A 19,199-nucleotide genomic window follows, 5' to 3' on the forward strand; every position below is an offset into this window, starting at 1 on the left:
TCCTCGGGCCCCGAGATCCCCACCCCCGACCCTCTTCCAAGCACCATGATTTCTGTTGCCTGGTCTGACTGCCCATAACTGCCCAATCGGCAGCGATGGGTCAGGGTCTGGTGGAGTTCGTAGGGTTCGAATGGTTTCTCTTACCATACTTCTTCGAACTCCGAGGCTGTCCGTATGACATGCGCAGTGCGATCACCAGGGGAAGAGGCGCCCCCATTCCAGGCAGCAAAAGTCAGCACCCGCCGTGGCTGAGTTCTAAACTCTGCTGTCTTCTTCGGTCCTATTTCTGAGCCACACACAATTGAGAGAAACTCCCCATTCGCCCTGGATGGACCGGAGCCTATATAAGACGGTCGATCCCAACGGTTACGGTTAAGACGTTCGCCCTCGGTGGATGGAACTCAATTGCCCAGTCTTGGCAATTACTACTACGCCATGAAGCTCACGAGGTTCTCGCTTTCAACGCTGCTTGCTCTCGGGTCTATCCCTGGTATGATCCTCAGACCGTGTTGCGCCATACAAGCACTGGCTTACTGACTCTAGACTTAGCAGGCAGCATTGCTGTTCCTACCTCGGGCGATGTGACATTTGAAGCCCTCTCACGACGTGCCCTTCCCAACGCTCCCGATGAATATACTCCAAGCAACGTGACCTGCCCCTCCAGCAGGCCGACAATTCGAAGCGCATCCGCGCTGTCCAAGAATGAAACTGCATGGCTGGATGTGCGCCGTCAGCAGACCATCTCTCCCATGAAGGGCTTCTTCGGACATATCAACATGAGCGACTTCGACGCGGTGTCCTACATCACCAACCATGCTTCCAACGTGTCCAACCTACCCAACATCGGTATCGCCGTGTCCGGTGGCGGCTACCGGGCGTTGACGAACGGCGCCGGTGCCATCAAAGCCTTCGACAGTCGCACGGAGGGATCAACTCGGAGCGGCCAACTGGGGGGTCTTCTGCAGTCCGCAACGTACCTCTCGGGCTTGTCTGGAGGCGGCTGGCTTCTGGGCTCGATCTACATCAACAATTTCACCACCATCTCCAATCTGCAGACCTACAAGGAAGGAGAAGTGTGGCAGTTCCAGAACTCGATCATCAAGGGGCCCAAGACGAAGGGCCTGCAGATCTGGGATACGGCGAAATACTACGAGGAACTGGTCAAGGTCGTGGCCGGGAAACGCCACGCCGGGTACAACATCTCCTTCACCGACTACTGGGGCCGCGCGCTCTCGTACCAACTCATCAACGCCACCGACGGAGGACCCAGCTACACCTGGTCCTCCATCGCGCTGACCCAAGATTTCAAGGACGGCAAGATGCCCATGCCGCTCCTTGTCGCGGACGGCCGCAACCCCGGAGAGGTTCTGATCGGCAGTAACTCCACCGTGTACGAGTTCAACCCCTGGGAATTCGGGAGCTTCGATCCGTCGATCTTCGGCTTCGCGCCGCTCGAATACCTCGGAACCTACTTCGAAGACGGGCAGGTCCCCGCCAACTCCACCTGCGTGCGCGGCTACGACAACGCCGGGTTCGTGATGGGGACGTCGTCGAGTCTCTTCAACCAATTCATCCTGAAGCTCAACACGACGGACCTGCCCAGCACGCTCAAGAACATCGCGGCCGACATCCTAGAAGACCTGGGCGAGCGTAACGACGACATCGCCATCTACTCGCCCAACCCGTTCTACCAGTACCGCAACGCGTCGGTCGCGTACGAGCAGACGCCGGACCTCAACGTCGTCGACGGCGGCGAGGACAAGCAGAACCTGCCCCTGCACCCGCTGATCCAGCCCAACCGGCACGTGGACGTGATATTCGCGGTGGACTCGTCAGCCAGCACGGCCAACAGCTGGCCCAACGGCAGTCCCTTGGTGGCGACGTACGAGCGCAGCCTCAACGCGAGCGGCATTGGCAACGGCACCGTCTTCCCCAGCATCCCCGACAAGAACACCTTCATCAACCGGGGGCTCAACACGCGGCCCACCTTCTTCGGCTGCAACAGCTCCAACATCACCGGGCCCGCGCCGCTGGTCGTCTACCTCCCCAACTACCCGTACACCACCTACTCCAACAAGTCGACCTTCCAGCTCAAGTACGAGATCGCCGAGCGCGACGCGATGATCACGAACGGCTACAACGTCGTGACCGTCGGCAACGGGACCCGCGCGGCGTACGCCGACTGGCCGACGTGTGCCGGCTGCGCCGTGTTGGCGCGGTCGTTCGATCGCACTGGCACGGAGGTGCCGGCCGTCTGCACCAGCTGTTTCGAGAAGTATTGCTGGGACGGCACGCGGAACAGCACGGAGCCGGCCGCGTACGAGCCGAGTGTGCTGCTGGCGAGTGCGAAGAAGTCAGGCGCGGGAGGAAGGGAGGCGTTCGCCGCGAGGTGGTTGTATATAGTCGTCCCGGTAGTTGCAGTGTGGATTGGGTTGGTTTGACCCCGGCCAGACCCAACAGGTGAAATACATCACAAGTAGTTCCAATGGGACCCTCACATGTATGAGCTCAAGTTACCCTCCCACAACAGTAACTAACCAAAGCTCCCTCCCCTCCTCCCCCCGAACCAAACACTCCAACTCCCTCAGAAAAGCCACTATCCAAAAGGCACCCTCCGCACAACCCCCAACCTCAGCCCGACCACCAAGCAATACAACCCCAACGTCCCCACCGCATCCAGAAACCGGCGGTGGTTTTGGGTGTGGGCTTGTGCGTTCTTCGGGGGTTTGCGGGGTTGGTTCTGTAGATGCTGCAGGGGCTTGGTGGGATGTGCTTGTCTGCACTCTGGTGGACTTTTGGTGCATTCCTGTCCGTACTCCGGGGACTGATGGCGGTTCTGAACTGCGCTGGACTGGGGTTTTATGGCAAGCTGACCCTACCGCACCACCGCACCACCGCACCACCGCAAAAGCCATACTCCGAACGCGGCCCTTGAATTCTACCTTCCCTCCCTTGCCTCCGGGTGCAGGAGCAGGAGCAGCATCAGCAGCATCAGGAACAGGAAAAGCCGTAGACATACCCAGATAGCCACACCAGGCGCGCAATCGCAGCAGAAGCTCTGTGGGTTGTTGGGGCAGGGGCGTGTCTGGCGTGGTGAGTGGTGGTGCATGAGTATACTCGGGGGGGTGAGGTGAGGGTTGTGGGCGGGTCTGGTTCCCATGTTCTCATAGTTGAGGTCCGTTTCAACTGAAGTAGTTAGTGGGTGAGGAGGGAAGGGGTGAGGTACCGGGATGAGATGTCCAGGTAGACAATTCTTGACTGTGGAGTGGGCAGGCCGATGTTCTGGGCATGTTTCTGGCTGGGCCGGGTGTGTTGGGTGTTGGGCTGGGAGGTGGAGGTGGTGTTGCTTGTATGGGTTGGAGAGCTGAGGTTGGGAGGCTCAGGTGAGGATTTGTGTGGATAATGGATATGACCATTACTTCTTGAAGAATTGAGGTTGTGGGTTCTGTGTGTGTCATAAGAAAAGGAGGAATTGTGGTGGAGGGGATAGATGGGAGACAAGGAGAAGAGTGTTGAGATGAGGTATTGCTGGAGAGCAGGCTTCAAAAGCTGGGTATTGTTTTTCTCATTAACAATTGCTGTCTGTGCGAATTCTTCTGGCTGTACTGGACATTGTCAATGCATTTGCTTTGATATTTCGTTGGGAGCATCAGGCTGTGAGACTTGGGACTGGATTCAATCATCAACTTCACAGGCCTTGCTATGTGATTAGAACAGCGCTTTCATCCTTTCTCGTTTATCATTGCATCTTTCTCCCCACCCCTACCCAGGTCAGGGGAAGTATTCCAATGGAACCATATCTAATACGCAAACCCCAGGATCTAGATGCATGCCCAAGACTCCCTCAAAAGTGAAGTCACATCTTATTAAAAGTCTTGCTAATTCATTCATTTCATATTCAGCACGTCATCAGATCATTTCACGCCTGCACCAGCACAACCACCGCCTCATACGGACGGAGCGACCATTTCCCACCACTCTGAAACCTCCCCTCAGCCAATTCGGTGCTCTCGTAAGTGTTCAGAACCACCCCCTTCACGGCCTCCACCCCATTGGCGACCGGATCCCACTCCAGCGTCTGGTCAGTCCAGTTGGCCAGCACCAGCGCCTTCTGGTCCTCGTACTGCCGGGTGTACGCGAAGACCTCCTGGCTCTCCCGATCGACCAGCGTGTAATCCCCGTAGACAAAGATATCCAGGTACTTCTTCCGCAGCCCCAGCACGGAGGACCAGTAGTGGTACGTCGACTGCGGGTCCTTGACCTGCGCCTCGGCGTTGACGCGCTCGGAGTCGGGATTGACCGACATCCAGGGCTTGACGTTGGGGTCGGTGAAGCCGCCGTTCGGGCCCGCAGACCATTGCACCGGGGTGCGGCCGTTGTCGCGGGACTTCTTCTGATATTCCTGGCGGGCGATCTTCTGCGCTTCGGTGTCATCCGGCTTGTGTTTGAGCAGTCTGTAATTCGAGTCCAAGTTAGTCTCTACTACCGCAGCTTTTACAGCAGCTTTCCTTATCTTCCGCGCAGGAACAAGCTCACCTATGCCAGTGGTTGAGGCAGTCAATATCCTTATACTCGCTGATATCCCACTCCACGGGCACATTTCTCATCCCCAGCTCCTGACCCTGGTACACAAACGGCGTGCCGGACTGCAACGCCAGAATCGTCGCCAGCATCTTTCCCGCCTCGGTGCGGTACTCCTCCTTCGCGTTCGTGTACCGGTCAATCGAGCGCGGCTGGTCATGGTTCTCCCAGTACAGGGCATTCCAGCCATCGTTCTCGTACATGAACTTCTGCCACGTCTCGAAAAAGCTCTTGAGGTCGGTGAGCTTCCAGCTGCCGGGCTGGAACTTGTCGCCGTACGGGCCGTGATCGATGTCGACGTGCTCGAAGTTGAAGATCATGTTAATCTCGTTGCGGTCGTAGCGCACGGCGCGGAGGACCTCGTTGGTGTCGCGGACGAAGGGCATCTCGCCCACGCTGAAGGCGTCGTACTCCTTCAGGATCTGGCCAATGCCCTGCAGGTACTCGTGCAGTCGCGGACCGTTGGCGTAGTACTTGTCGCCCCACTGCCAGGGCGTCCGCGGATCCTGGACCGGCGCATCGGGAAACCGCTGGTCCTTGCTGATGAAGTTGATGACGTCCATCCGGAACCCGTCGGTGCCCTTGTCCAGCCAGAAGCGCACGATCTCGTGCACCGCCTGGCGCACGGGCGGGTGCTCCCAGTTGAGATCCGGCTGTTCGGTCGCGTACAGGTGGAGGTAGTATTCCTGGGTGTGCTCGTCCCACTGCCAGGCGCTTCCTGTAGGTGCAAATATTAGCAATCTGCCCTCCCTTTGGTAGCGGAAATAGAGCCAAAGTTTACCTTGGAAATGTGAAACCCAATTGTTGGGCGGTTGGCGGTTGCCCTGCTCGTCGTACCGCGCCGGCTTCCAGACGTACCAGTTCCGGTACTCGTTGTCCTTGGAACTGCGCGACTGCTTGAACCACTCGTGCTGGTCGCTGGTGTGGTTCACCACGAGATCCATGAGCAGCTTCATGCCCCGCGCGTGGCAGCCCTGGATCAGGTTCTCGACGTCCGCGACCGTGCCGTACTCGTCGGCGATGCTGTAGTAGTCGGAGATGTCGTACCCCATGTCGACCTGGGGCGACTTGTACGAGGGGCAGAGCCAGACGATATCGACGCCCAGGTCCTTGATGTAGTCCAGCTTCGAGACGATGCCGGGGATGTCGCCGATGCCGTCATCGTTGCTGTCTTTGTAAGAGGCGGGCCAGATCTGATAGACAGAGCTTTCCTTCCACCAGGCGCGGTGAATCTGGGAGGAAGGTTTGGGCATCACGGGCTAAATGTGAATTACGAAGGGTGGTCAGGGATGGATGACCGTGAGAGTTGAGGGTAATTGGAAAAAGGAGGGGTCGATCATCCTTCTTATTTGTTTGTGTAGCTGGCAATGAGGGGCAGTGCTTCTGCGCTGGAGGTGTGCTCCATCGAAGATCAACTCGGGTGTCTCGCATGCGGAGAAATTCTCGGTGGGTTTGGTTGTCCACTTCTCCGGGGTCGTATGCCACTCATGCTTCAGGCTTGGGTGGATCAATTGTCCACAATCTTCCAGTCTCTAATGGACATCTGGTGTGTGGTTCCACCCACTTTTTGAGGAAATGAGAGAGGGTGGAGAGGGGATGAGATGATCCCCTGTTGTGCTGGAGGGGCACAGATGCAATGGCCAACTGGCAACCGCCACTATGCAACTCATCCTGTCTCTCGGTCCGACTTCTGACCAATTGGCTTGTGAGAATCAATCCAAACAACTGCCCCTCAACCATGGCGTGCAGATTTGAGTATGTCCGGAATGTAAACTCTAAGTAGGCGAGCTGTGCTTCTGGTACACCAAGTACAACGGCCAGTGGAACCTACTCAATGAATATAGCACTACCAGCGTTAAGGATCGATCTCGAGTCGAATCTGAAGCATAGACACCGACTGCATACACGTTAGCGTCATTATAAACTTGTAGATAATTCAGGCACAACTATAAACCGGAATTTCCCCGCCGGCAATCGGTTGAACTCCGTCCCCGGCTTACTACCATTTACTATAAAGGTAAGACCATTATCTGCATAAATAGAGGACTGGTTTTGATCTGATCTTCCAAGTTGAATTCGCATAAGTCCAAGGCCCCCGGAACCATCACTTACAAGATGGCCATCTACCACATTGGTACCCCAGCCCCAACTCCGCTATCTCTCCATACATTAAGTGCCTATCCCTGTAACTGACAGCCCCCATCCAGTCCTCTTCCGCCTCAAACCCGGCGTCAGCAAGGCCCGAGTTGACCATTGGTCCAGCCTAGCAAAGGGCATGGTCGGTCAGATCCCTGGTAAGCTCGAGCGACTCACTTTCTACCTGTTTATTGTACAGTGTCTATACTAAGCCCTCCCCAGGTCTCCGAGAACTCCAAGCCGGCGGCCCCCTCGCAGCCACGGCCGCCAGAGCCAAGGGCTTCGATATGGGAATTGTGGCTATCCTGGAGAAGCCAAATGATGTACAAACGTATGCTGCGCATCCTGCGCATCTGGAGTGAGTTGATCCGTTCTGTCATCGAAGATGCCCAGAGACTAATCGAATTTTGTAGGGTGCAGAAGTTGAGAGAGGAACTGTGCGACGATGCGTTGGCTTATGACTTGGAGTTTTGAGGCATGGAAGTAAATGAACAGGGGGTCTGCTTGGGCAGGAGGAGAAGGATGGGGAGCAAGCTACAAGATGTACATACTGTCAGGCAATGAGATTCTGGATACACGCGCTTATTTTACACTGCATCTGAACATCTGCCATGCTCCAACCTTCTCGGCTTTCACACTGTAATCCCGGTTTATCCGGGGTATTACCAGCTTCACAGTACCCCTTCAATTCCTCAGAAAAAAAAAAAAAAAAAAAAGAAAGGATGCAAGGTCAATGACAAGCCTTCCCGTACTTCCGCAACCGCCAATAGTTATACGGCAACGGAGCCAGATACCCCGCGCCCACCGACACGCCCGCCGCCAGCCAGAACTGCGGGTCCCCGACAGCGACCACGCCCCCCGTCAGATGATAATCCACCGCATTCTCGGCGATCTCCATCGCCAGCATGGAGACCATACTCATCCCCATGGCCGTCCGGCAGGCCATCGGCAGGGAAAGCTGGTCTGCGCCCCGCCAGAGGAGATATGTTTCAAGAAGGATGGAGGTGGTGATGCCGGAGGCCACTGGTTACGGAGTGTCTGAGGTCAGTTGTTTGGGAATATCGGAATACAAAGACAACACGTACTGGATAGTCCCATAATCGTGCCCATCCCGAGATCTGGGGTAAAGCTTTGCAGCATCCAGAGGGCGGAGAAGTCACCGATGGTGCAGCCGATGAGGCACCGCAGGGTGTTGATTCGTGCGCGCTTCCATGAGGAGCGGCAGGTCCAGAACGAACGATTAAGGATAGAGGATGTTGAGGGCTGTGGTGCAGAGCTTGCGCGGGTTGTCTGTGGGCTATGTTGTTTTGAAGTTGTATTGTTGTGGCATGGTTTCGATCCTTCCGTGGGTGGAGAGCACTGTTGGTGGTATATTCGGGAGCCAAGGAGGGAGGATAAGGACGGAGATAGTCTTGTCCGTTGGCATATGACACTTCTGCAGTGAAGATGCATCTTTATCCTATTGTTTCTGGGAAAGCGCTCATAAGGTGTTTCATTTCCAGGCACAGAAAAGGAAAACGGGCCGGGTTCGTCGTTCTTTATTGCGATAAGATTCTGCCTCCCATTAACGCGAAAATCGCGCATTCGGCGAATGCTTTCGGGGACTTGGTTAGAGTGTTCTTCTTTGGCAGATTTCGGAGAAATACACTTGGTGTTCAAGTAAGGAGGATTGAGATTATTTTATGCCTTTTTGTGTAAATTTATGCCTTTTTTGACCTCAGGCCTAGTTGATTGATTGGTAGAGTGTGTGGCGACTAGAGTATAGAATGTCCACTACTGAACACCGCAGATACCACTTCCTGAAGAGCAAATTATCGCCGTGGCTTTGCGTAAGATCGAGTAATTTGCACATATTTCAGCAGCGCGTACTAAATCGATCTGCGGTGGCTCGCAAATACCGCGCTTTACGTTCTGGCTAGGGAATTTGGGGGCAGTACGTTGCTTCAGAAATGCGCACGAGAGACTAGATTCGTAGGTGGTAACAGCCGATGCCATACAACCCTGACAAGCTCCAGAAGTATTATGAGATTCCTGGGATTCACTTGCGTAGACACCATGCAAGAGATTAATCCGAAGTCCAGATTCATGCGCCGTCGGGGTCTAGAAATCTAGAGAGGCTACGGAGTAACTCAAAAGTCAACCGCAATCAATCACCGCGGATCAGGGGACAACTACCCGCTAGTCCTGATCTGGTAAACGTCACTGTAGACTTGACCGCCTGCTTGTTCGGTCAGCTCCCCGCTGATCATTGATAAGCTATCTGAATGTAGTCATCGCATGTTGCCTTTATCTATTTTCTATTCTTGTTCGTCTGCCATTGATCTCGACTGGAACACATATACGAGTACTTATTTTCATCGATCATTCCCTCTACAAGCATCATCTCATCCATTCATTATCCAAATCTCACTCCGAGACCCCCAAGTGAACCACCGCAACAACAAACCAGACACATCACCACCCACCCTCCTCCCACGCCGTGACAGCACCGAACAATACACAACCACAAACCCTCCACGAACCCACCATGACCACACCAACCCAACCCCTCTCCGAACCACAAACCCAACAACAACAACAACAACAACAACAACAACAAGAAGTCCCACCTCAACCCTCCGAACACCAACCCCCCCAAAATCAATCCGAACCCCTCCCTCCCCACCTAAACCCAACCACCTACCCCCGCACCACCACGAACCCAACCCTCAACACGCACATCACGCTCACCTACGCTCCGCTGGACGCCACCGCAGCCCTGACCCTCGTCTCCTCACCGCAAGCCGGCGCCAACGTGCTCTTCCTGGGCACCACGCGGGACACCTTCGGGGACCGCGCCGTCGCCCAGCTCAGCTACACGGCGTACCCGCCGCTGGCGCTGAAGACGCTAGCCCAGATCGCCGAGGCCGCTGTGCACGCCCACGGCCTGCTGGGCGTGGCGATCGCGCACCGGCTCGGCGACGTGCCCATCGGGGAGAGCAGTATCGCCATCGCGGTGAGCGCGGGCCACCGCGGCGCGGCGTGGCGGGCCGGCGAGGAGGTGCTGGAGCGGTGCAAGGAGCGGGCGGAGATCTGGAAGCGCGAGGTATTTGTCGATGGGGGCGGGGAGTGGCGCGAGAATCGGGAGAGGGATCGTGAGGGGGAGTTGGTGGGGTGATTTTCCTTGCAGTGTTGTTGGAAGGGGGAGGGGGAGGGATTGCATAGTTGGTTTGAAGGGCATTGGAGCGGTGTATATTGGAACTGATAGCTGGAGGAATATTTGTTGCTATTATAGCAAAAATATCTACATTAACTTTGTATACTACTCGGTGAAAAAGCAAGTTCGGCCAGACGTCTAGATAAAATAGTCATGGCTTTGATTGAGTGGGGAGGCCGCTCCCATCCACAAACATTCAAATGTCCTCATGATTTTACAGAGTAGGGTATTATATTGTACACACATGGCCCCCCAGGCTAGAAAACGACGAATCTAATCCTTCCTCAAAGGCTTGCCCTCGCGCTTCCAATCGTTAATGTGCTCCATAATAGTCCGCGTGGCGGACTCAGGCGTGTCCTGACGTCCGATACACTCCACAAAGTCGTTATCGGGGTCTGCAAAAGCACGAGAACATATTAGCCTAGGCCCTTTCACCCAAGTCCCAAGGGAAAAAAAAGAAAACTCACCCATAAGGTAAAAGTAGATACTATGATCCACCAAATAATCCTCCCCGGGCTTGATATCCCGCGGCGTACTGAAGTACACCCGATACTGCTTGCACACATTGCGCACCTGGTCGTACGTGCCCGTCAACCCGATGATGCCCGGGTGGAACTCCTTTAGGTACTCGCGCAGCACCTCGGGCGTATCGCGGACGGGGTCACACGTAATAAACACGGGCAGGAAGATCTTCTCGCCGCCGGTGGCCTCGTTGACCTTGTCGATGATCTCGGCCATCTTGTCCAGCTCGTCGGGGCAGATATCCGGGCAGTGGGTGAATCCGAAGTACACCTTGCAGCACATCCCAATCAGTTGACTGTGTCCCGGTTTAGAGGCATCAGGAAAACTCACAAAGCTATACTTCCCCTTCAGATCCTCGGCCGTGAACTCCTTCCCATCCAGATCCGTCAGCGTGAAGGGCCCCCCGACCCGCGGCTTGCCCACCCCCTTGCTCATCTCCGCGATGCGCTTGCGCTCCAGCCGCTCCTTCTCCACCCGGAAGTAGATGATCATGCCGCCGCCCGTTAGCACGAACAGCAGCGCCGACTTCCACGAGAACGGGCCCGTCGAGTTGCGCGCCTTCAGCTGGCCCATCGTCGGAGACTTCTTGAGGTGGACCCGCGAGGTCGAGAAGGCACGGTGGGCGATGGTGGTGCCATTCTTCAATTGATGGTGAGTGATGGTGTTGGTGCGGGCGGCGGCGGTTTGGGTGTTCACGGTCGTCGTCCGTGCAAGGGTTCGAGTGGCCGGGGACTCGAGCGAAAACAGGGAGGCGCGCGAGGCACGCGCAAGAATGCGGCTTGCGGGTCGGATTGAGGAGGCCATGATGTTTTGTTTAAAACCAATTGATGGGGGAGAGGGAGGGTAAAAGAAGTGGCCTGACTGCGCGGAGGATTTTGTTTCTCGGACGGGGAACGAACCACGGCGGTCGGTCGGGGTCGGAGGTGTGGTTTGGATGCGCCCGCCCGCCGGGGTTTGCTTGATGGAGTCCAGTTACGGTTTAGTGCGGTTGGTAGTACAGTACCCCGATCTCTATCACGTGCATCTATCTACATAGTATAGTAAGTATATCGAACAGCTATGTTCGATGACCATTTGACAACTTGACTCTACTTTTACCTTCTCATACTTTCTCATCATCGTCATCACCATCTGTTTGGCCTTCCCCAACTCCCTTCCCCCCGCGATCGTCCTGCTAACGCGGTTCCAACTCCCTCACCTCTATGCAGGGCTATCATCACGCAAACATAGGCAATATGAATAATACAGACCAGAAGACCAAGAAAACCGTTGAAACGGAAGCCACGAATTGCCCCGAGGCTGATCCGAAAGAAGAATCAGGCACTGACAAGACACTGGTTTCATGGGAAAGCGCCTACGTTTCGCAGAAGCTGTCTATGAGGTGCTATTCATTGTCAAAGCCCGCATACTCAACGGCGACTACGACCATCTTCTCTATGAGCTGTCTGATGATGACTTGTCCAACTGTCCTTGGGAAATCACTGCTCGATATGACGGTACCCCTGGGCCGCCTGAAGTGTTCTTCAACGTCAAGTCTACCCTATCCACGGACGAGAACACCCCCACTATTCGCGAGCTGCCTAAGATCGACTGTGAGAGAATCCGCCAGCACAAGCTGTAATCCAACTCTACGAGTGTGCTATCCACCTTCTCTAGGTCCACAGAAAGGTTCAAGCTAATGTCAAAGCCCTTCGCGCCTCCTGAAGCCCTGGACTGACATTCACTATAGTTTGGTTTACCCCGCATGTGGTAGATCTGAGAAGGCCAGGACTGTCCTATGTATCATTGCAAAGCAGATGGAATCATGAACTTGAGTAGCATTACATTAATTACACCGCGTGCTTTCCTCGCAAGCAAAGACTGGAGATCCATGGAGAGAATGTGTCCCATGCAGGCAACGCTCGCTGGATCTCAGGTTCTGGGCCAAACGGAATATGCGGGTCAAATATGGCACATGGAATGTGATTGAAGGAGACATAACGAAAGCGGAGCAAGGAGGTATTGTCGTACGAGAAACAAAAAGAAAGCACATGACCGAAGGAGACGTGACGACACGCAGGACGAGCTTGGGCCGAAGTTGGCCCTCAAGCGGTATGTACGGTAAAGCTTTCCATCTCACTGTACACTTCGGCTAGCCATACTGGCACGACTAGGCGTGGTGCGCGGCTCTTCTTCTTCAATGACATCACTTAGGCGAGTAGGATGGCGATGCCGGGGAGTCATTGATTCCCACCCAGAGCCGACGCCCCAGCCCGAGCCACTGTAGTCGACAGCTTGGTTGTAACCACCATAGATAGACCCGGACGAGGCAGGCAGCGAGCTGGGAGGGTATCCTGTTTCATCTAGTGAGCCGTGTTCATACTCGTCGCTTCCTTCGGACATTGTCGGAGGATAAACAATTGGCCCTTGTGGATTGCGGCGATAGCTGGCCCCGAATTCGTCTTCGCCTGGTTCACTGCTGGCTACACTGGGACCATACGATCGATCGTCATTTTCTGATGTGGGTCGAGCAGGGTAGCCAGGCTCTTGCTCGTAATAGTGCGCAGGATACTGCCTCTGAGTTTCTGCAGACGAGGAAGCCGGTGGCGGTCTTTCGACAAAAGGATCCGTGCCGGTGGGCGATGCAGCAGTCTCGCCATAGTATTGGCCTTCGGTGTCCACCGTGCTCTTTGGCGCTCCCTCCTCACTAGTGGCCCCACCGGTTGCATAGGGGCTCTCGCGAGTTTGGGGACGGGTGGTCGATGCCTGACGATGCGAGGCTCCAGTAACCATGGGCACCACTTGCACTCCTCCTACCAATGTGGGCTCGCCGTTACGGAGGGAGTTGGTCCTCTCGCGCTCCTCCTGCTCGCGCCGACCAAGTTCTTCCCAGGCGCGGCGAGCCTCTTCTTTCGAGATTTGCAACTCCCGACGCATCTCTTTGAGTAATTCTTCCGCACGCGACTTGTCGCTTTCAGCCTTCTGCAAGGAAGCAAGAGCGTCCGCGCGGGCCTGTCGTTCAGTTCGGATCTGCCGCTCGAGATCTGCTTGCAACTCCTTCGCTCGTTCTTGTTCCGTGCGGGTATCGAAGAACCAGCGCTGAAATTTCCGCTCAGACGATGCGCGCAATCGCTGCAACTCCACAACGGCGTGAAACAAATTTGCACCAGCCGCAGAAAGGTCAGTGACTTGACGAGCCATCTGCTGGTTAAGAGGATCTCGCTCGAGTCCTTCGTTGTTCTGTTCCAGCTTGCGAATCCAGTAGCCTGTCAATCCTTCCCAGTGAGAAGATAGAGTCTCCCAACGCTCGAAGGCATGCGGGAAAGGCACTCGACGAGATTGCTGTTGAGGTTGAGATCCCGTGCTCGGTTGATTAGACGCTGGGGCTTGGCCTTGCGGTTTGGAAAGCCCTGCAGAGCTCTGAGGCGGGATTTGGGACTGCTGAGCTGGATTAAATTGTCCTGCCGATGTCGTCGGCCTTGCATGACCATGTCCCACACCGGTGCCTGCTGCCTGTGTGGGAGACAGAGGGTCTGGTCGTCGAGCGTTGCTAGTCGACCGTTCTGGAATAGTGGTGGTGCGTAAGTCTTGCGCCTCCGGCCCTGTGGGAGCCCTTTGCGTCGCTCGCCGTTGTGAGCCTCTGTCACCGGCAACGCCAGCAGCATAAGGCTGCGCTTGCCCTTGAGCCTTGCTTTGCTCCTGCTCCCGATCCCTAGCTTCCTGTTCTGCCTTCTTGCGAGCCTCGCGATCCCGGCGCTGTCTCATGATGTCCGTTGGAGTCCGCACACCACTTGGCGGGTGTGGATTGACATAAACTGGGCCCTGGGCGGCTCGAGACGATCCATTCTGGGTGCGGCCATTGGCGCTGAAGCCGGTTGTACCTGCGGCGTCAGACATGGGCGCATTCACTTCTTCCCAATCTGTTGTGAAGGGGAATGGTTTGCGAATCGCTTCTTCCAGCGTCCAGAGGATCGCAGATGCTGTGCGCGGGGAAACTCGTGTAGACCTACGAGGCCAGTACGAGGTGTCCGCCCGTTCAAAATGATCTTCCGGTGCCGAGTCAGCCTCTTCGTCGTGATCCGTATGCACTTCCGAAAGCGCGGGACGTATTGCCGCAATACCGTTGCCGTGGTCCGAGATTGACTGCACCAAGACAGGAATTGTTTGCTCTATTTCAAAAGGCCGTCCGGACACATCGACCGATGGTGGGCGCTGAAAATGACGAGACGTTCTCCGCAACGATCGAGTACTTCCCAAAGCACTCGACGGTCGTAGGTCTGGGTCAAAGGTAGGTTCAGGTAAGGGGCGGGGAGCAGCCTGCTGCTGGCGTTGCGGTGAAAGAGTCGTCAACGTATGTGGATCGTAAACTTCGTAGGTCTCGTCAAACGTGCCGCGATAAGGATAAGACACTGCCGCAGTGGTATGTGAGCGAGGCGGATGCGGATGCGACGACAACGTGAGTGCTGGGACTTCAATTCCCTTTCAATGGGACTCCAGGAACAGGAGGCTTGCGATCGTAGGGTGGGCTTGGTAACGTGTCAGGGGAGCTGCACAACTTTGGCACGACTCCGCTTCTTGTCCAGCACACGCACGATACACCGGCCACTGAACAGGCAATGGTAGGTCAGTAAAGAGGAGACAAGTGGAATGTGGGTATCTCGGGGGATTGAAACACGGGGAGGAACAGCAAAGAGGAAGAGGAGAACATTTCTGAGCGAGCCACGCGACTAAAATTGACAGTGGCTGGTCGAATGAGAAGGGTCGTTGCGGAAAATGCGATGGCTGGGAGTGGGAATCGGAAGCTGCAGTTGCGCTCACCTGTTCCTGAAAAAGCGCCCTGCCAGACCGCAACGAGCACTACTTCAGAGGCCCGTGGCCGGCATGAAGCAGAGCAAGACAGCCCAATTGCCTCCTTACAAAAAGGGGAGAAAGGGAGCCTAAGCTATGAAGCGGTCTGGATTAAGGGCGTGTGAAGACTGAAGACAACAACCAAGTAGGAAGAAAAGAAAGATGAAAATTGGATTGGAAGGATTGGAAGAATTGGGCAAGAGCTTGCTTAGGAAAGAAGGGAAGGTGAAACGGGGGTTTTAGCCGGTACCAAAGACTGTACCATAGAATAGGTAGGAACGTACCAAACAATTGAGTAAATCTACCCGATCGCAAATCGATGGTCGATGGTTATGGATTCACCAACTCTGACTACGACCCTTGTCACCACTTGATTGCTGTTATACGGAATCGAGAACGGACGAAAAAAGATGACGTTGATTCATTTCTGCGCAGCGCAAGGACCAGATCAAAATCCCACACACCCACACACCCACACACCCATTCAAACTTGTCTTCCTTGCCTTCCAACCCCCCCGGCCTTCACAGGTTGCACACAGCTCAATTGAGGCCGACTGCGACTCGTCGGACAACTAGCAGGCTGAGTACCCAAGGTGACTGATTTCATAAGTCATAAGTTTGCCTGAGTGTACTCGTATTGGAGTTCCGTTCCTTCTGTTGATCGCGGATTGATCGCCTTTAGATCAGTGTTGGATCTCGACAATCTCCGTCAGATCTTTCCCCCTCCACGCGAACCAGACAAACATTCATCATCATTTACATCGATGAAGAGCCATTGCATCATCGCGACAAACCGCCCGGGAATTAAGTATATATAGAAACCCGCGCTAGCCAAGCTCTGCCCTTGCAATGGCCCAATCCGAGGCTGATGTGCTGGCGATGCCTGGATGGGATTCAGTCCCGACCCGTCATCATTAGGTCGCCGCCTGTCAACTGCTTCCTGCCCATTCTGTCGAGTCATGACTGTTTAAATGAAGTTAATGTTCATGTCGACTGAGGACAGCCTCATCATCAAGTGTTGATCCATCACCAATCATGATAACTTCACGCGAGCGAAAGCGATTTGTCGACAGTTCAGCAGTTTCTGGTTTCCGGGCTCTTGCTCCTCGACTCCACATCGGCTCCATTAGCGGAGCACAGACCTGGACTTGCTGATGGCGGTACCTTAGACTATCGACTAGTCCTCTTTTATGGTCGCACGAGAAGCCGTTGATCAATCCGGAGAAATTCGATCTGGACCTTTGATGATCTATCACTACCTTACCACCCTCGGGTTCAGGTGCTACCAATAAGACTCAGCAAACGAGACCCCTGGTCCATTTAGTTCGTCGTCCTGGGAAAATTCATTCAGTCACAAGAGTTGGACCCTGTGTTTGTAGTCACAATTCTTACCGGTCGGGTCTCAGTTGGTTCTTAGTGGACGTTCGGAAGCTGAAGGGTGCCAGCTACCTGGTCAGCTTACAACCATCTCCAAGCCTTCTGCGACAGACGAGTAAGATGCAAGGGCCTTTCGGCTCGGCTCCCAATTGACTTTGAGGAAAGCTTTTCCATCCGTCCCGGTTTCAGACCTATCGAACTGCCTTGCAGCCGGTCTCACACATAAAACTGCTTTGCTCACATTGTCTCCTGTTCAATTTGCCACCCGATTTGGTGGGAGCGAGAAAGTGATTGATGATTCAAAGAAAGGTGGGGAGTTGGAGCGCCGCTTGTGTCAAGGCTTTCGACCAAGTGCAGCTCACAAGACGACTACGACTACAACTAACTTAGTCTAATAGGTCTTCTCTGAGGTCTTATCACCAAGGTACGAATCTAGACGTCGGCAGGAGGTGACAGCTGTGGTGCCCGAAACGTCGTGCAGAAACTCCCCGTGAAGAAATCCCAGAGAATTACATGCAACATCCCTCAGGACAGCAATCGACACCAAGAATCTAGTCTATGCATCGGCCCATGAGTCTAGGTGACATTCAAGGGGGCGATCTTATGCTAACCGTACTCTGTATGGCGACTATGGTCGCGCTTCATGTCTCACGCAGGTCCCCTCAGAGGTAGATTTGCGTCAAAGCATGCATAAGGTGAATTAAGACCATAGCCTGATACGCAGGTCCGGAATGTGGGCCTTACAATGCGTTGCGTCTCCGACGGACCGAGAGTTGACCAGTAGGCAAGATTGAGGTAGTTCGAATCTCTCATTTCCTCTGTTCTGATGTGTTCTGATGTCCTTAGTATATCTGGGACAAACCAACATGGAGAGTGCTCTTGAAATAAACAAGCGCCACGAAAACGAACCTGCTGCTATGTTTGTAACGATAGTATTGGACAAACCTGCGATTCACTGATACGACTGCCAGCAGTAGCTAGAAAGGGTGCTGCTGTCGTCACTATATATTTTCGGAAAGACACCACAAGATGCACCTGCGGGCTCGTTGCCACCAGACGACCTCCATTACGCTTAAATCAAGGAACCGGCAATGATCGAAGTTTAACATTTACGACTTGCACATAGGATAAGTGCAGAATTTGTCATTGAGAATTGTTCCCTATTTCTTTCAATTGCCTGCAAGCGAGTGATGATTTGCGACAGAGAAGCGCTCGAACAGGGATAAACCTCCTCTCCAGCCCTTGGTCTGGACGATGGGTGACCAGCAAGGACTCACAGGAGATGCTCACAGGCCAACGGACCAGCCTGTCGGAGATTAGGAGAAAGAAGGATCTGTTTCTTCACCAGACCACAATAGGGATGGCGTTGGAAGGCAGGCAGACAGATTTCGAAGCAGGCCTGGCTCCAGCTCCTGGGACCCTAATGCAAGCCCCCGGTATCATGGCAACCCGGTATGATAATCTGGAATGCGGGATGGACGGAAGCTGGTCTATAATTTTCTCCGAACTATGGGAACCAGTAACTGAGGCTTCGACGGGGTTTGGCAAACTACGGAGGTTTTATGACGAAAGATCCAGATTTCAAAGCTTGATTCGATTCATTGCAATCGGGCTATCGATGAACTGAATGAAGCAGTAGACCTGGATTGACAAGGGATCTTGAGGGATGTTGGAAAGGGACGACTGAAAACACGATCAAGGAGAGAAGGATCAACGGCAGGATCGACGTATCACTGCGGAACTAAGTTAGCAAGTGGCCTGTGTCCCAGCGCCCCGGATGGGCCTGATCTCTCACATTTGCTTATCCTCTACCTGCCCCTCAACCTTTGCACAGGGAAGACTTCTAGATCTTCTGTGCCTCAACCCGTCCTGTGGGTAGAGGTCTGCAATTTCTGTGTGTTCTCGTCGACTACCATACCTGGAGTCCACAAACCTTGTAGCTACTTGTGGATCGGCCCTGGCCTCGTTCGCACACAAACCAAAAAGTCTAAGCCAGCTCTTCACAATCCGTTCATTCGATGTCAAAGCATCAACCCGCGCAGTGCGGGAGAAATCGACGTGGTGGTTGGCGCCCTCAGGGCCCTCAGGGCCCTCAGGGCCCTCAGGGATACGAAAACCAACCGCGAAAGGTGTTGATGTCCTTCCTCTTTCGGGGGTACGTGCACAACAAGGAAGCTTAACGGGAATGGCCCAAAAAGAATTATACTTGGGTTAATCCTGGAGTTTGTTATGAGACCCCGCGCCAACTAAGTTGCGGATCGAGATTCCGAGCCTCCCTTGCTCCTGCGTCGAGGGGCGACCTGCCTTGCTGCACATCTTCATCCCTACCGAAGGACAGGAAGATGTAAGGTCTGATAGGTCATTGGAGTCTGTCCCCACGGACGTTAGAGCTTTTGTTTACACCTCTGAGCATTGGCATGCGTCGAGCTCCTCCCCGGCCTAGCCACCGTTGCAATGGTTGGATATGCCCTAGGTGGGCCACGGCGACGTTGTTATTTTTGGCGAGATATGTATAAACATATTCTCCCCTTGGTCCTCGCCATTCTTGATTTCACTGTCA

At 54.5% G+C, this 19,199-nt stretch overlaps 9 protein-coding genes across 9 annotated transcripts; 4 read left to right on the forward strand and 5 right to left on the reverse strand.

Annotated features, from left to right (window-relative positions):
- Positions 1-291: 291 nt before the first annotated feature.
- BO82DRAFT_210931 (uncharacterized protein) lies at positions 292-2,477 on the forward strand. The gene is made up of 2 exons (XM_025630693.1): positions 292-490; positions 553-2,477. The coding sequence occupies exons 1-2, from the start codon at positions 436-438 to the stop codon at positions 2,439-2,441; spliced, it is 1,944 nt and encodes a 647-aa protein (XP_025495010.1). The 5' UTR covers positions 292-435; the 3' UTR covers positions 2,442-2,477.
- On the reverse strand, positions 2,478-3,100 carry BO82DRAFT_210932 (uncharacterized protein). Its single transcript, XM_025630694.1, has one exon. It carries the CDS (start codon positions 3,015-3,017, stop codon positions 2,514-2,516), a length of 504 nt encoding a protein of 167 aa, XP_025495011.1. The 5' UTR covers positions 3,018-3,100; the 3' UTR covers positions 2,478-2,513.
- An 819-nt stretch (positions 3,101-3,919) lies between these two features.
- On the reverse strand, positions 3,920-5,834 carry BO82DRAFT_303608 (glycoside hydrolase family 13 protein; the record flags this gene model as incomplete). The annotated part of the gene is made up of 3 exons (XM_025632159.1): positions 3,920-4,454; positions 4,537-5,299; positions 5,363-5,834. The coding sequence occupies 3 exons, from the start codon at positions 5,832-5,834 to the stop codon at positions 3,920-3,922; spliced, it is 1,770 nt and encodes a 589-aa protein (XP_025495012.1).
- Positions 5,835-6,637: 803 nt separating this feature from the next.
- BO82DRAFT_351617 (uncharacterized protein) lies at positions 6,638-7,308 on the forward strand. The gene is made up of 4 exons (XM_025634472.1): positions 6,638-6,715; positions 6,789-6,875; positions 6,940-7,075; positions 7,131-7,308. The coding sequence occupies exons 1-4, from the start codon at positions 6,697-6,699 to the stop codon at positions 7,189-7,191; spliced, it is 303 nt and encodes a 100-aa protein (XP_025495013.1). The 5' UTR covers positions 6,638-6,696; the 3' UTR covers positions 7,192-7,308.
- Positions 7,309-7,443: 135 nt separating this feature from the next.
- BO82DRAFT_381250 (DUF4396 domain-containing protein) lies at positions 7,444-8,169 on the reverse strand (the record flags this gene model as incomplete). The annotated part of the gene is made up of 3 exons (XM_025637832.1): positions 7,444-7,740; positions 7,803-8,057; positions 8,151-8,169. 3 exons carry the CDS (start codon positions 8,167-8,169, stop codon positions 7,448-7,450), a joined length of 567 nt encoding a protein of 188 aa, XP_025495014.1. The 3' UTR covers positions 7,444-7,447.
- A 1,075-nt stretch (positions 8,170-9,244) lies between these two features.
- On the forward strand, positions 9,245-9,874 carry BO82DRAFT_399232 (molybdopterin synthase catalytic subunit; the record flags this gene model as incomplete). Its single annotated transcript, XM_025639088.1, has 1 exon — positions 9,245-9,874. The coding sequence occupies one exon, from the start codon at positions 9,245-9,247 to the stop codon at positions 9,872-9,874; it is 630 nt and encodes a 209-aa protein (XP_025495015.1).
- A 176-nt stretch (positions 9,875-10,050) lies between these two features.
- Positions 10,051-11,317, reverse strand: BO82DRAFT_351619 (SCO family protein). Its single transcript, XM_025634473.1, has 3 exons — positions 10,766-11,317; positions 10,381-10,705; positions 10,051-10,308 (listed from the first exon to the last, which is right to left on the reverse strand). Exons 1-3 carry the CDS (start codon positions 11,237-11,239, stop codon positions 10,187-10,189), a joined length of 921 nt encoding a protein of 306 aa, XP_025495016.1. The 5' UTR covers positions 11,240-11,317; the 3' UTR covers positions 10,051-10,186.
- Positions 11,318-11,737: 420 nt separating this feature from the next.
- BO82DRAFT_211099 (uncharacterized protein) lies at positions 11,738-12,402 on the forward strand. The gene is made up of 2 exons (XM_025630695.1): positions 11,738-12,103; positions 12,165-12,402. The coding sequence occupies exons 1-2, from the start codon at positions 11,812-11,814 to the stop codon at positions 12,251-12,253; spliced, it is 381 nt and encodes a 126-aa protein (XP_025495017.1). The 5' UTR covers positions 11,738-11,811; the 3' UTR covers positions 12,254-12,402.
- Positions 12,208-16,046, reverse strand: BO82DRAFT_429766 (uncharacterized protein; the record flags this gene model as incomplete). Its single annotated transcript, XM_025640567.1, has 2 exons — positions 12,208-14,823; positions 16,007-16,046. 2 exons carry the CDS (start codon positions 16,044-16,046, stop codon positions 12,551-12,553), a joined length of 2,313 nt encoding a protein of 770 aa, XP_025495018.1. The 3' UTR covers positions 12,208-12,550.
- Positions 16,047-19,199: the final 3,153 nt, after the last annotated feature.

This window comes from Aspergillus uvarum (assembly GCF_003184745.1).
Source record: "Aspergillus uvarum CBS 121591 unplaced genomic scaffold BO82scaffold_9, whole genome shotgun sequence".
Classification (NCBI taxonomy): domain Eukaryota; kingdom Fungi; phylum Ascomycota; class Eurotiomycetes; order Eurotiales; family Aspergillaceae; genus Aspergillus; species Aspergillus uvarum.